The sequence below is a fragment of the Nymphalis io genome, chromosome 16 (assembly GCF_905147045.1).
Source record: "Nymphalis io chromosome 16, ilAglIoxx1.1, whole genome shotgun sequence".
Lineage (NCBI taxonomy): Eukaryota > Metazoa > Arthropoda > Insecta > Lepidoptera > Nymphalidae > Nymphalis > Nymphalis io.
The window spans coordinates 2,660,692-2,677,707 of record NC_065903.1 but is presented as its reverse complement, the minus strand read 5'-3'; the positions used below and the strand labels follow the sequence as shown (position 1 = coordinate 2,677,707).

General features: G+C 30.1%; 1 protein-coding gene across 2 annotated transcripts in view; it reads right to left on the bottom strand.

The window, feature by feature from the left end:
- Window positions 1-1,811: 1,811 nt before the first annotated feature.
- Window positions 1,812-17,016, bottom strand: part of LOC126774472 (prolactin-releasing peptide receptor-like) — a 69,696-nt gene continuing 54,491 nt past the window's right edge. For both annotated transcript variants that reach the window (XM_050496031.1, XM_050496032.1), the window contains 2 exons: window positions 6,555-8,084; window positions 1,812-2,283 (listed from right to left, as the gene is read on the bottom strand). In XM_050496031.1, the coding sequence (XP_050351988.1) occupies window positions 6,561-7,862 (1,302 nt within the window). In that variant the 5' untranslated portion in view covers window positions 7,863-8,084 and the 3' untranslated portion in view covers window positions 1,812-2,283; window positions 6,555-6,560. The remainder of the gene's footprint in view (window positions 2,284-6,554; window positions 8,085-17,016) is intronic.

Sequence of the window (17,016 nt, the reverse complement as noted above, 5' to 3'; positions counted from 1 at the left end):
TTGATCATTCGAATTTCTAGGACCTTAGTCTCTTAAAAGATTTCTAGCCTTACTCATAAACATTGTTTAGCCGGTGATTACTTAAAAAATGTTGTGTCTTCTTCTTTTAAATGATGAATCAATAATGACAGAAAAAGTGATACTAGTGTTTAATTAAACAGCCTCTAAACAGCCTTTATAAGTAGAAAGGCCGTTTTATTCTAAGCATTTGTGAGACACATTAAAAGAATCATATATATTTGTATTGCATTTATCTCAGTAAATAAATGAGATGGCATGTAAGTACAAATAAAAAGTATTTATTTGGGTAGTAACTGTATGATTTTAATAATATTATATTTAAAACTTGATAAGATAAAATATTCCTGTCATGAAAATACTGCTACAGAATAAAAACTAAATATTGTCTTATATATTTTTTTAACAGTTATAAGCATCTCGGTTAGCATAAAAACTTACGGCTTCAATTAGTTTGCTTTGCGATGTGAGCTTCGAAGACAATGACATGTTGTAATTACAAAATGAAGAAAACTCCGTCCAATGTAGAATAAAGTATTAGTAACGATATTTGTCCTACTTCAATATTAAAAGTTTATATTATATTTTAAACCACTGGTGAAGTGGGTACAAATAGATTCTGGATAATCTGAAAATGGCGATTCATAATAACACACAAAATTATAAACAAAACAGAGATTTTACAATGTTTAATTTAAAATATTTTTTCTACTGTTGTGAAAAAAAATTTGTATAAGCTACTTGTTACTCCATTAATACTCTACCAACCATGAGATTTAAGACAAACACTCTTTTGTGCCTATAATTACAAGGGCCCGACCACGATCCTTACTACACGTAAAAAAAGCTTTTGATATTCATAATGAGTAGCAAGTATCAATTTATGTATTTCTTTGTTTTCATATAAAACAATTGCTAACAGGCTTAATTAGTATTACTTCTTAAATTGGAGTTCTGTTATAGGAAAAAAAAATACAAGGAAATTAAAAATGTTTTACGTTAACATAAAATGGAAAATGTACAAGAAAATTTATAATTTGAGTATTTTGAGTTATCGTCAAAGGCTGTATTTTAGTTTTATTTTACAATGTTATAAAGTAACTAATAACCCAAATATAAAGAACGTTTTTGTTTTAATCTACGGATTCACTCTCGCAATAATAACATATGTGGACGATTTTTATTTTTCAAGCAAATTGCATATTAAGTGAGTGGATTCCCAAAATTTTTTGTGTATTGACCTCGAAACTGTATCGTCAAAGTTTTATTTGTAACTAGAGAACTTGTCTTATAATTTTGTTTACGCAAGTTTTGTTTTCAAATATACGTTGATATTTAATAATGTATTGATTTTTTACTGTATATTACTTATTCGTTTTTGATCAAAAAGATTAAAAATAATACTTTAAATATTCCATTGCTAGCAAAAATCCCTATATATATATATAATCTTACCTTTTATGTGTGGTAGATAAGAGGACTCCTTTGAGGATGAAAGCTCAATCGTGCTTGCTCCGGTTTTAACTCACTATCTTCTACGAAAATTCACGCGCTATAGAGTAATCTTGGTTCATTACTTCAATTTAATAACAAAACCTTATTAACAACGCGCCATAGCCTATCTTTATGGTTACGCATTGTGATCGAATAGGAAGCAAGTTGTATCAGATTTGCAAAAATAAAAGCATATTGTTAATTGGTTTTTAAATAAAATAAATTAAGCAATGTGATTGGTTGATTTGTATTGTTGATTCAATTCATGCTTTTGATTGGATAATAATAAAACACCGTAGTAATCTTTGGTACACTTTATTAATATAATGACAGCGAATTGCACAGGTTTCATCCATCATTGACACATTAGTTACAAGGCATCTTATAATAATTCCAAAGAATCCATTGAAAATATTTAAAAAAAATAATTAACATTAAATTCTAAACAAAAAAAGCAAATCCGTCAATGGGCTCACAGTTCCTTATACACATAATTGACGTAAATGCTTTTCTTTATTATATTATTTACAGAATTTATACAATTTTCGACTTAGGCCTACATACTACATTTAAGGGTAAACATCGAATGACACGATTAACTATCGTTTACATTAATTTTAGTTAAAATATACTAATATTTATTTAATATGAATCTACGTTTGATTTTATATTTACATTACTTATATCTTAAAGCTGGTGATGTTTAGACGTATTAAATTACTTAACATTCTTCATTCGCTTACATGGACTTCCATTTTTTCAGGTATTTACCTGAAAAAAATAATAATATTATAAGTCAGAGGTAAGCAAACATGGGGTATTTTTAATGAAAATAATTTGTTAGATTGGCAAATCGGCCACCTGATTGTAAGTTGTCAATACCGTTCATAGACACTGGCACTAATAATAATGGTAATGTTTTTAGATTAAGCATTACGTAAATAAATATATAAGGTAAATCCATCTATGTTATAATTCAAACGTAATTAAAATTATCGGCCGGATCCGCCGATGACGTCCAACCACAAAACAGCTGCCCGTTTGACGTTCCGCCAGAGTGACATAACAGCAAAAAGTATGCTATCACTCTCGTCTCTAATTCAGTAGTCTAAATCAATGACGGCGCCACAGTCTCGCCGTCATATATATTTTTGATTTTCTGCGAGCAAGGTCGACGTATACTATTAGTAATATTTACTAAAGTCATATATTGACATGAGTTCAAAAGAGTAACTATTGAGTTTTTTCTCTGCTCAAACCAATTTCAAATAAGTAAAAGCTCATGAAAAACTCATGAAGAGTTGTCAAAAAATATTTGCATAATCTTACTTGACTTGACTTGACATACATTTTTGTGTTTGAATTATGTAAAATTGAGGTGCGTAATACCCTAAACTGACCACAACCGTCAGGAGGACGAGTTTTAAATATAAAATTTATTTTTACACGCTACTAAAAACCAGAGTTCGTATTTTACTACGCAATACGATCGATATTTTTATTGCTTATAAAAATTTACGAGTAACTTTGAGTGGTTTGGTAATGGTGGAAAAATGTGTTGTTAAAAATGAAACCAATATCAGGGAACATATTCAGCTTCATTTTATTTGAGGCTGATGATTAACGGAGGTCGTATCTCAAAAAAAAAATTATATGTAGTTTTTTGTTTTAATATTCTTTCTCCACAGAATTTTGCGTCCTTGTATCGGCTTTCCTTTTTGTTGATGCGTTGATCATTTATGGCTTATAAATTTTATATAATACTAGCTGGCCATTTCATCGCAACTTGATCGCAGCGTCACCTACAAAGTGGACCTGGTCATTGACTATTCAGGATACTCAAAATAAACATCAAAATCGATCCAGCAGCTTAGGAGAAATTCAGAGACATACACACATTGCAGACAATCATATGACTAATTCAATCGCAAAATAAATATTGTATAATCAAATTTGTTTGTTTCATTTAAATAATAAATAATTTCAAACATGAAAAGTAAACAAAAAAACATTACGTCAAAATTAATAAAAATACCAGGAAGAAATAATATACGTAAAACGTGACGATCTAGGGTTGTCGGTTTTTGAAAATGGAACGAATTAACAATTCTAAGCACGAAAAGGCGCGAAATGAAAAAAAGTAAATAGATTATTTAGAAAAAGGTGAAAAAATACGTTTACTCTGTTTATTGACGAAGACTAGCCCTGATTTCAAAAAGCTAAATTAAAGTTGATCCTCAAAAGTTAATTAATATAACAGTAACAGCCAGTGAATGTCTCACTGCTGGGCTAAGGCCTACTCTCCCTTTTTGACGAAAAGGTATGGAGCTTATTCCACCACGCTGCTCCAATGCGGGTTGGTGGAATACACATGTGGCAGAATTTCAGTGAAATTAGACAAATGCAGGTTTCTTCATGATGTTTTACTTCACCGTATAGCACGAGACGAATTATAATCACAAATTAAGCACATAAAAATTAAGTGGTGCTTGCTCAGGTTTGAACTCACGACCATCGGTTAAGATTCACGCGTTCTTATCACTCGGCTAACTCGGTTCTCTCAATTATATTAGGCTGTATATAAATACTGTTACCCGGTATTGTTTACGGTTATAAACTTTTAAAAAGATATCAATGATAAAAAACGCTCTCATTAAAATGTAATTCCTATTGGCTTGAAATAAACATTTCTGAAAACTGTGTCCACATTATATGTATTGTTTGTAACTGTACGTGCACTAATTTGTCTTTAAATTTTGTTAATATTTTGTTTACATGATAAAATGTATTTTGTTTTGATATTATTAATTAAAGTTTAAATTTAGCATAGTACATATGATATAGTACATGTGACATAGGTATATGGGTAGCGGTGGTATTTAAACGGCTAAACTTATTTATTTGTCCCTTATTACAATGACATAATTCTAATCCATATCTATGACATGATATGATATTTTAATGTTAAATCAGATTAATAGTTTTCGTGTTTTACTATAAAACAAAACAAGCAAACAACTCTTATATTATGGTAGGTAATACTTTGTTTCCTTGCCATGTGTGTATGCAGCTTTAATATATTTAGTTTATAAATGAAACTATTTATATTGCCTATATACCTTGACGGCCACATTATTATTATTTTTAATTGACAGCCCTATGTATAAAACGAGAACATCGTGCTTATAATATCAGAGGTGACGAAGTAGATTATATCAGCAAATAAGATTTGTAAATGAATAGCCACTACGTGGATTATGTTCTACAATTTAAGATTAGCTTGCATATTATATATATTAAAACTATCATCATTTGTACATTGATTTAAAATATTTGTCATTTTTCACAATTTGTCGTCATCAATCGTTAATTAATCAAAAATGTGTATTATTGCATATATTAATTTTGGTATCATGTATAAAGTTTGATGAATTCTTTCAACTCTAAGCTCTTTTATCACCTGTATAGCCTTATAAAGAATAATATGCCTTACTTATACATATATATTAAGATTTATGTAATAATTAATATACTAATAACCAATTATTTCTTAAATTTCTGTCTTGGTGGTTTTCTTTATTTGTGTAATCCCGTCTGGGTCCCATCCAATCCTCAGATATTATACCGTTAAGCTGCAATACTTCGTATTGTTGTGTTCTGGCATGAAAGACGAGTGAGCCAGTAAAACTACAGGCACCAAGAACATAACATTCCCAAGATTGGTGTCACATTGACGATTTAAGGAACGGTTAATATTTCTTACAACGCCAATCTTTAGGGGCGGGGTGACCCCTGACTACAGGTGGCTCATTCGGTCCAAAGTTCGTTATAAAAAAAAACTTCCCTATTAATATAGTTTATACAAAAACTATAGATTTTCAATGTTTTGAATTATTATTACTTAGTAAAAAAGTTTTAACCATTATGTCTACCAAATTCTTATGTCATCTTAAAAGCAAACACTATTTCATGAGATATAGGCTCTTCAAGACAGTTTATAGGCGAATAGGATCGGCGCTATATATTTCGCTTATAATGACAGCTTTTACCATAAAACTCGAAATGTACGACAATGCAACGTACTCCGCGTTGTGGATTCAGAACTTTACGAATTGATCTTCCATTATATCATAAGGTTTATGGTGTATTTGTTCTACATTTCAACTAACTTTGTATTTTTTATTTATAAAATAATAATAATGAAACTTTTAGTCTGAATAAACATGTACTCGAAACGTTAAAAAAAGTAAAAAAAAAAACAAATATTAACAGAATAGACGAGGATAAAAAATAATAATTTAATTAAACATAACTATTACAAGTAAATTAAAATAAAATGATTAATATAACGATAGCAATAACTAAACGTTTGATGTTTTGAAAACAAAATGTAACCATTTTTATGTAAATTCACCTTCACAAACTATAAACAAATTATTTACAAATAAAATATAATTAATTAATTAAAACAATATTAATTTATATTATAAACAAATTTTTAAAACAATGGTATTACAAACGTAACGATATTTCAAATGAATTACATTGCATTTTAAAAACAAATTAAATAAAATTGTTAAAAAAATATTTATTAAAATGTAATTAATTATATTTGTAAGCAAGTGTATTTCCCTATTAATAGTTTTATTATCTATAATAATAATATATTTATGTATATTAATAATAAGTATTTCGATTCTATTGCAGAACTTTTTATATATATATTTTTTTTATTATTAAATATTGTTAAAGATTATCTGTCATTTCATTCATATTTAATGTCATTTATATGATTTATTTAAATTTACATTATTAATTTTTATTATTTTAGTCAAATTTTAAATATTAATAACCGCCTTCACGAATTTCCGCTTAGCCTAAAGGTTGACTGGTAGAGAATGCCTTTAGGCATTAAGTCCGCCTTTTGTCATACTACTCAATGTGGTTTTTAAGTAAATAAATAAAATTATCTAAATTTTATTAACTTTAACTTATAATATGCTTACAATCATCTACATAATGCGATTGATTTGTATACTTACTAAAAATTAAAGAGCAGAAACAATCGGCTCCTTATCAGACGTCGCCGCGGACTTATTTACAAACATATACATCTTAACACAGTCTTCATTAGGACTAGGTTTTTCCTCTGGTTTTTCATCTGGGCTAATATTTTCACCATCATCTTCATATACTTTCAGTTTTTCATTAAACTCTATTTTATATCTAACCGATGGTTTTGTTACGGTGGAAGTTAAAAGCGACTCCTGGATCGTATCGTTTCCATTGCAGGTTTTCTCTGAACGATACATCCCCGTTCTCTCTGATTGGTTGAAATTTTTTCTTGTTTTTTTTGTAACGAATGCTCCAAGACAAGGAAGTATCTGCTTGAATTCCTTGCGGAAGTTTTCATTTAACCACGCGTAAAGGAATGGATTGTAGCAAGTGGAAGACATTGCTATAAAATGTGCAATGAAGAATAACACCATGTAGTACCTCCAATCTTCAGCAAAAGAATAAAAGTCACTACTTATGTTAATCAAATTCAAAGGCAGCCACGAAAGACCAAATATCGCGACCATCGCGATTAGCATTCTATTTGTCCTTCTCTTTCTTTCTCTTTCTGCATCTTCCTTTTTACTATTTTTACTACCAGGTCTGGACTTAAGTCGATCGTTTAATTTTATACTGACGCAAGTGTAACAAAATGCCATAACGATAAACGGTATTACAAATTGCATGATAGTTGTAACTGCTCCAAAGGCTTTTCGGATCTGATCCGATGGCCATTTTTCTGCACAGAAAACATCTTGAAGTGCCATGTAATAGCCGTAAGGAAATGTGACTGATAGTGCAAATACCCAAATGAATACAATAAGACCAATACAAGTTTTTATTTTCATCCGAGGTTTAAATGGATAGATTATTACGAAGAATCTATCAATTGCTATAGATGTTAATGTTAAAGTGGAAATATAAACACTACATCCTTGAGCGTAAGGCATAATATGGCAAAGCAAGCCGCCAAAGACCCATCTTCCTAAGAAAGTGTAAAGAGGAGTAAATGGTACAGCAAATACACAAAGTAATATGTCAGACAAGGCGAGGTTCGTGATAAACAAATTAGTTACGGTTTGCATGGCTCGGTTTCTGATTACCGCATAGCAAACAAGGGCATTACCGAAGATTCCTACTACGAAAATAATCGTGTAAGCTGTACAAAAGGCGGCTTGAATCGCTTTATCCTCGATTGGGTCTGGCAGTGAAGTAATATTATCATTTTGGGTATTGTTGCTGAAAGCGCTGATGTTGTTATTGTACGTTTCATTCGCTGTCCATTCGTTCTGCATAATTTGTTTGTCTATTTAATTAAGCATCATAAGCCGTTTGGGTTTGTTATTGGTACTATCATGTTGGTATATGTGATACTGTCTAAGACTTTTACTTCTAACTTGAAGATATTTACTGCTTTTCATGCTGTATCTTCAAATTTCACATAGATTTGTTTCTACGTTAGTATTTAAACACAATGTTGTTCATACTATTAGTCATAGCCTTCAAGTGTGCAATATCTGAAACAAAAGAAGAAATAATTAATAAAACAATATTTATTAGTATTAAATATTTATAAATATTAAGACAACGAGTAAATTTTATTACACTATTACTATTATACTAATAATTAATACTGGTGGTAGGGCTTTGTGCAAGCTCGTCTGGGTAGGTACCACCCACTCATCAGATATTCTACCGCAAAACAGCAGTACTTGATATTGTTGTGTTCCGGTTTGAAGGGTGAGTGAGCCAGTGTAATTACAGGCACAAGGGACATAAAATCTTAGTTCCCAAGGTTGGTGGCGCATTGGCTATAAGCGATGGTTGACATTTCTTACAATGCCAATGTCTAAGGGCGTTTGGTGACCACTTACCATCAGGTGGCCCATATGCTCGTCCACCTTCCTATTCTATAAAAAATAAAAATTATTCTATACAATATAATGTAGTTTGAAAAATCATTCTTAATATTATAAGAATAAAAGGGGTTTTAGTACAATATTGTTAGATATTTGGTGTTTTATAAAAATTATGCAAAAATAAAATAAAATAAATATTATTCGATTAAATTTGTAATACAGGTAAGATTTGATCTAACAATTTGTGTTGTACATTTTTCTAACTTCGCATTATTTCTTTCAATTTGTGATATATTATACCATGTTACTGGATTTATCGACGTATACTGTAAATGCCATGTCTCAATTTTATTACGTCTACTCGACGAAGCCGATGATAGTGAAATTTGGCATGGAGATAGTTTAAGCCTCAAGAAAGCGTATTGAATTTTTTATTCGATCACAAAGAAGGTAGCATATAAAACATTTATGTAAACAAAGTCGTAAATAAAAACTAGTTTAAAATTAAAACACCACTGATATATATAATTGTACTCACTAACCCATCAGTCACGATACGTTTCATCTAATGAGCAATCTCGATTCAAATGATTAGTAACCTAAATAAGTGCAATTTTACGACGGATTAAATGGCCGGAAAGATAGCATGTTGTCAACTAAATTGCAGAGTTGTTAACGAAATTTACATATTCATGTAAATTATATAACGCTTCAGTTAATGTTGTAAATTACACTGACAAATGAATCGTTGTATTAAGCTGTGATTTTAACAGTATTCGAATAATTCACTCAATTTCAGAAGTACATGCAATAAAAGCTGCCCGTCGCAACTTTATGCAGATGAAATAATTTTTGTCTGATATCCGGCGACTTAAACGTAGTTTTAAAATTGCAAAACTTCCAACTGAACTTTTTTTATATAATTTTTTTATAAGGACAATTTTTTTTATTAAATACTTACATTTAAAACAGTTAGTTTATTTTATATACACGATATTTTATTTGATCTAAATACTAAAATTTCTTATACATTTTTTTTTTACGTCAGATCAGAACGAATAAAAATAGTCAAATTAGACACCTGATGGCAATTGTCTACTAAAATTCATTATAGAGACTGACGCTGTGAGAAATACGTAGTATTTCAACCATCATCAAACATCATTCAATGAATATTACGATGTTATTCTTAGTAACTATAAGCTTTCTTTCAATCCAAAACATAGCCATCAAACTTATTGGCACCCAGACGGGCTTGCACAAGGACTAAGTAATATACTATTAAAGATTAAGAATTTAATTAAAACTTAAGCAAAGTTTGTAAAACAGACTTAATTAATTAATGAACGATGACTCGTAATTTATCACTTCATTTCATTATCATAAACTAGCATTGTTTACGAAGTGATATGTTATAAACGTTTATCATGGCAATTAGAAACTATCAAAAGTTACTGTAGTCATTACTGTCAGATTAATTATCTCAAGTTTATAGTTCCAGCATCGTTATAAGCACACCACGTTATGATAATTGGACGTGTCGAAGTAATCAATGCGATTGATATATTATTAATATGGGTTTCTTGACACTTCAAAGACAAGTTAGAAGTTCAAAGGTGTTATTGAGTTACGTTGTTTTACCAATTATAAAGTGTGTCTGTGTTATTGTTCAATTCATTATTAGTTTGAGCTGTTCTTGATACAACCGGGATAAATATAAATAACCTTGTAATAATGTTTTGCAATTAAATGCTGTTAACTGTACTTAAATATACCACGTTTATAGAAATAAAAGCTTTCCCCCGTAGTGTGAAGTAACTAAAACCAGCGTAATATATTATATCCATCCATCCATCCATCCATATATTTTAAAAAGAATTACAAATATTCTTATTTACCTCTACAATTAATACAGCTCTAAGTAAGTACAGCTACTGTTTGGAGTGAGGACCACAATAGGACATCGCTCGGCAGCAAGTATAGCGCTGCTGACGTGTATTTATTATTAATCTAAAGTCATACTGGTCAGGAAGCATACTTATATCGTTAGCCATTTTTAAACTTGTTGGTAAAAAAGTCAAGTATCTGCCTGTTAATATCCCACAGTTGGGCTAAGACCTCCTCTCCCATTGAGGAGAGAGTTTGGATCAACTCCACTCCAAATGCTATTCCACTTCATAGCTGCAATTGGCTCTTGATGATTGATTTCATTCTTAACTTGGTGGTTTAAGTTTTTTGTAAGAATCGATTCAATCTGTTCGATTATAGTTATTGTTTAAATTCGATTTTGTAGGCTAATGTAGTGAGTTTGTTACAACTTTAGTCATTCTATCCTTGATCACAACCCTTTACGCGTCTGGGTCGAAGCAATTACGGATAAAGCCGTCCGATCAGATTGCTACGTGTAAGATTAACAAAGACTCCTATAATCGGTAAAATCGGTCACTATCAATCCTATATAAGATGATTTTTGGCCTAAAAATCGAGAAGTATTCTTTTATATCTATGTAACAATCTTTTTAAGTCTTTTTTAGTTTAAGTTTTGAGACGTACATTTATATAGAAAATACTTAAAAATACAATTAATTTTTTTTAGTTATTTTGTCAAAAGCTTTTAGGTACAATCAACTACTGAAATCATTTAAGGAAGATCGTATGGTGTATGGAAGGTGTCCATGTAAATTTCCGTCAGGCATTCAGCCAGTACTGCTTAGAAAAGTATGAATATTAAGAATATTAGGTTGTCTTTGGATATATAGTTTAATAATTATTATATGGTACTAATCTAGAAATTGTTTCAGGGTGCAGTATGTACTCGAGATTTCATATACTTACAGTGTTGTTGTATTGTTGAACAAATGTGTGTATACGTTAGTGTAACTACAGGCTCAAGGGACATTACATCTTAATTCCCAAGGCTGGTGTTGTATTGACGATGTCAGGAATATTAATATTTTTTACAGCGCCAATGTCTATGGGCGTTGGTGACCACTTACCCTCAGGTGGCCTATTTGCCCGTCCGCTTTAAAACAAATACATCGCACGCCATAAACGGATTATAAACAGCTTAGTAATAGATTCATTTTTTATATTGAAATAATAAAATCACAAATGAACCCTAATGAACAATAATTTAAAACCAAATGGATATTCCTTTCGGTTTTTTTTTCTGTAACTAATTGAACTATTTCTTTACAGAAACTGTTATACTGTGAAAAATATATTTAAAATAAAATAAAAAGCAGACGCAGTTCCTTTTGAATAGCATTAGTAAATAATAAATATACTTAAGAAGATTTTCTTGTCTACAAAGTGTGACTAAATTAAAAACTTTTCCAATTTTCTTTTGGTCTACGTTCTCAGAAACGTCATAAAAACTGAGAAAAGTGATTCAAATAAATACAGGAAATAAAATAGTTTTTATGAGCCACTGAAAACGTCTAAATAAAAAATGTAACAAAAAGCATCCACTAAAAAATGTGTTCCACTATTTTTAGTACTCAAATATTAAGTTTTAATTTATTCCAGTCTTTCTAAATTCGAATATTATTTTATTTGGCAGCTGTAACATCAAAACCTAAACACATTGTTTACAGACATTTTTGCTATCACATTCATTGGGATAGGCAAAGGCTAGTCATTATACAGCCTAGAGAACATACGACGCTTATTATCGGTATAGGTTGATATAGTAATAGATGGCAAATGTAAAAAATCCTACCTGATGTCATATTTTCCACTGTATTTTTTTGCTGAAATAGTTGATGTAGGTATATAGGTTAGGTTCTGTTTAAAAGATGTGTCGGTCGATATACATGACATTTGACATGGATCGTACACCAATGGCTTATGTTAATGTCAACATGCGCTAGTTGTTTTTTTTTTACTTTTTCCAGAAATATCTTTAAGTGATAGATACTAAGCTGAGATTTATTTCTGCAAGTATTTTAGTCATTTGTTTGGATGTCTCGTATAATATATATATATATATATATATATGTATGCAATGCTTTGTGCAAGCACGTCTGGATAGGTACCATCCACTCCTCAGATATTCTACCACTAAACAGCAATACTTAGTATAGTTGCGTTCCGGTTAGAAGGGTTATTGAGAGTGTAACAAGGAAAAAACTATTTTGTTGATTTTGTTTTGTCATAGGTAGCATGTTACTTATGAAAACATAATATAGACTAGGGGCTGACATTGATAAAGGTTGATTTATTTTACAAATACATATACCAACTGCCGTTGATCTCTAAGTAATTTATTTTAGGCTACAGGTAGTGTGTGCGTCACCTTTATAAGTAGATTAAAATAATATAAATAGACATTTTAGTAGTCCTAAACTACGAGTTTCCAGCGGATCTTAAAATTTCTATGTCTAATACAAACGTGCGTATATCAATGTAGTACGTATATTTTAAAAAACCCTGCCTGTAAAAGTCCCACAGTTGTGCTAAAGCGTCCTGTTCTTTTTGAGATGGTTTGAAGCTTACTCCACCAGAATACGGGATTTCCTCACGATGTTTTCCTCTTCCACCGAACACGGTTGATTTATAAACAAAGAATAAGCTCATAGATATTCAGTGGTTCTTGCTCGGGTTTGTACTTAAACCCCTTCGGTAAAGATTCACTTCCTCTCACCACTGGACCATCACGGCTCTTGTCCACTAATTTATATATATTATATTTTGATTTATATATACATAAATTTAAGCTATAACTATTACATACTTCTGATATATGGTATGGTTGATTGGTAACCAAGTAAATTAAAAAAAAAAATAGTTATAGTAATAGTTTTTTTCATTGTTTTAAAATAGCGTATTATTGTTTGAGTTGACCCATTCTTGTTTTTAATTATTTAATGTGTATTTTATGTTTATAATGTGACATTTCGAGTTGTATACTTGTTTGTACAACGTAACGAGTATATATAGATAAGACTGTGCTTGCCACAGCACTATTCACGGATGGCTTCTTCGATGGAAACAGGAAAACCTTTATCTAAGCGATATACTATTAACGGAAATTAGCTTCGAAGTTGTGTGAATTTCTGACCGGGGTTTTAATGTTTGTCCTTCGAACTTTGGATGAAATTTATTTTATTGTTGGTTGAACTGTGGATTAGCTTTTATTTAAGACTTATTGGTCCATACGGCATACAAAGAGGTCGATATACATGTTCATTTATTCACAAGCAACAATTACTCAATAGTTTTAAAAGGTAGGCGAAAATAAAATATATGGCGGTGGTAATGGTAAAATTACCACAACGCTGGTAATTCTGTGAGAGCCCTAGTCGAGGATGAACGTGCTTCAGGTAGTCATATAAAATAATTATAAATTATTTTTACAAATAAACATTAAAGTTTAAAGAATCATATATCCTTAAGAAGAAGGTACAAATAAAAGAAGGTACAAAGTAAAAATAAAGGTAGATTATTTTATTATGCTGCTCTAACCTGTGTTAATGGGTACACATGTGGCAGATTTTCATTCAGCAATTTGAATTTTCCACGATATTTTCCTTTAACGCCAAGTACGAGATGAATTTTAAACATATGAAGATTCAGTGGTAAGACAAGCTTTAACACGCATTTCTCGGTTGAACGTTTGGATGCTTTATTAGCAACCATCATTAAGCCAACATTAATATATAAATAATTACACTCGAAGATTTAATATTTCGAAAACGAAGACCAAAAAGACAGCTTAGTATTTTCGAGTTATCAAAACAGGACAGGGCTTGTGGATTCGTCTATTTTGAAATGATTATTTTAAATAATGAGTATATCGTTCCACACTCATTTGGCAAGTCGTCAAAGAATATCTTTGCTATGACGAAGACCATTTTGCAGAGACGAAATTACGCTGTTTCATTGACTTTTGTAGCCGTGAACTCATGAAGTAGGACAGCACTCTGTTGACTGCATTAAGAGCTGCGTACACAAAAACGTTTTGTGATAAGATAAGGGCATGAAAATGTGGTCGGCAAGTTAGATGTGTCCTACATTTAATGATATGTGCTGGTTTTTAGTTCCAAAACGTATGAACGTGCGTTACATTGTATGAAGAGAATAATATATTGTGAACTATATATGTCCTTTGTATTCCAAGGAGAGTAGTTTAATTTAACATTTAATATTTTATTTAAAACGGAAAACTATGGAATTAATATAAAAATAAAATGTCATGTTGGTTGGTTAGCAAATATGGCTGCACGATTCAAGGTCCTAGACGAAAACCGTTTGCGACGTGGCGATAAAAAAAAATAAGTGTAACAGTTATGTAGTTTACGAAATTACATTACAGTGAAAGAAAATAATTATACTGTGATTAACTGTAGTAATTTTTTATTTGTGTGTATTTCTTTTATAACACAATTTCATCCGACTCGTTATTGTGTTCAAAGATTACTAGATTTTATATTTATTATTGTCATTATATGACAATTGCAAACCATATAATCAATATGACACTTAAGACGGAATTGGTGATTGCCTGTTTATTTTCATCTTAAGAATTACTTGGACATTTTGAAAGGTTTTATATGAAAAAAAATTGTCCAAAAGCCATTTGATAAATGATAATAAAAAAATAAAGAAACTTTTAAAGCAAATAATAAATTTTAACTGTTATCGTCGTTTCCCAAAACATTTATAAAAATTTTGAAAAAAACGGAACCCCGAAATACAAGAAGTATTTATATTTTTTTATATTATAGTAGAAGTATATAATAATTTAGTTATTTCAATTTGTAATTTTAAGCCGTTTATGAGATTAGCCTGGAAACACAACACTGAACAGACAGACAAAAAAATGATTGTTTTGGTTTTGGTAATTCGCATCTGCGAATTACCAAAACCAACCTACCTTTAAAAACGACATTTATTTTAAAGTCACAGATAGACATTTCAATTTTATTTATATGCTTAGATTATATCCAGAACTAAAGTGTCTATTTTTCAATAAAAATCCACAATCACAATAATCATGCTATGCCTTGTATTTACATCGTATTTCATTTAATCCCCAATTACTTAATTATGGATAAAATAAACTGTAAATGATAAAGCAATTTTATCTTATCTAAGATCTTTAATTTTTATGAATTACGCAAAAGTAATTCAATTCATAGAAATCTAATATTAAAAACTACACGTCACAATAATATTTATATAGAATATCAGATTATTACGACTGATAAGGTTAAAATTATCGTATCGTTGTTAATAGTTAGTATAAACAGTACAGAATAAATTCTCCACCGAAGTAAACAGCGTTTATGTTGTACTCATTTAAAATTCAAGAAATCTTAAAGTTAGTTTGTTCGATTCGTATATAATTTTAACAACCCATCCAAATTATATGTTAAATTCTTTTAGCTAATTAGCCCCAAACCTCGCCTCTATAGTTGGTTCTGATTTTTCAATAAATATTTTTAAGTTCTTTATTAGTGTCACTTACATATTAACAAAGTAAATGTAAGAAACATTTACTTTGATAATATGTATGAAGTTCTTGAGGAAGTAGACTTGAAACTAATGACTGTAGCATTGATATAAGACTTCTTAAATATATGTTATTCTAGCGACGATTTGCTACAATCTAGCTAATATGATGATGGTACCAGAAAGTGGTGGGCTCTTCTATGGCTATTAGTAAGCCAATTTTTGACTAATGTCGCTTGTATTAAATAACCCTAATAATAATTGGTAATAGATTGATGTATAAGTGAAACACGTGTTACATTTTTATAATTATATTTTTTAATATTAACTTACTATTACCACTGTTTAACTGACATCTATGCTTAATATTGTAATTCAGTCCGTTCACACACTCGCAAAAGATGCTTGTGTGCACCTCATTGAACTATAATAAAGAATAAATAAAGTGTACGGCTGTATTTATACACGCACACTATGATGCGCTATTGGTTATATAATTGTCATTAGCTGCGAACGAAATTCACTTAAGACGACAAACAATCACTTGCGGTACAATAATAAATCAACATTTAACCGCCGTACTTTTATTTATACAATACCACCAGTTTCGTTAGATCTTCAGCACATACTATAAATGGGCCGTAAGTATCTCATTACTAGGCAACAATTCTTGTTAGTGTGAAGGATCCTTCGTTGAAGCAGTTGTTCTGTCTGTGATTGGCAAATGGTTGGCACATATTTTATATCTTTGTTTAATGCACAGATAGATAAAAAAATATAAATTATATATAAAAACACATATATATTTAATATTGTTTAATAACTAAGAAGGGAAGCGGTTATTTCTTTAATCTAAATTCCAACAGATACGACGAAATTGTATTGAGGAGTATACGGTATACTATAACATTAAACTACTGGAATAAAGCATAATAAATATTTATGAGTTTTGTTATATCTTGTATCGTTCCATATGTTTATTCTTTTCTTAGGAAATTTAACAAATCCAATTTAATCATAATAAATGATAAAATATGTAATAAACATATTAAAATTAACAATATCACACTAAAGGTAAGTTCACATTTTTATTTTATAGGTTATTTTTGGTTATATTTATATACTATTCTAAAAA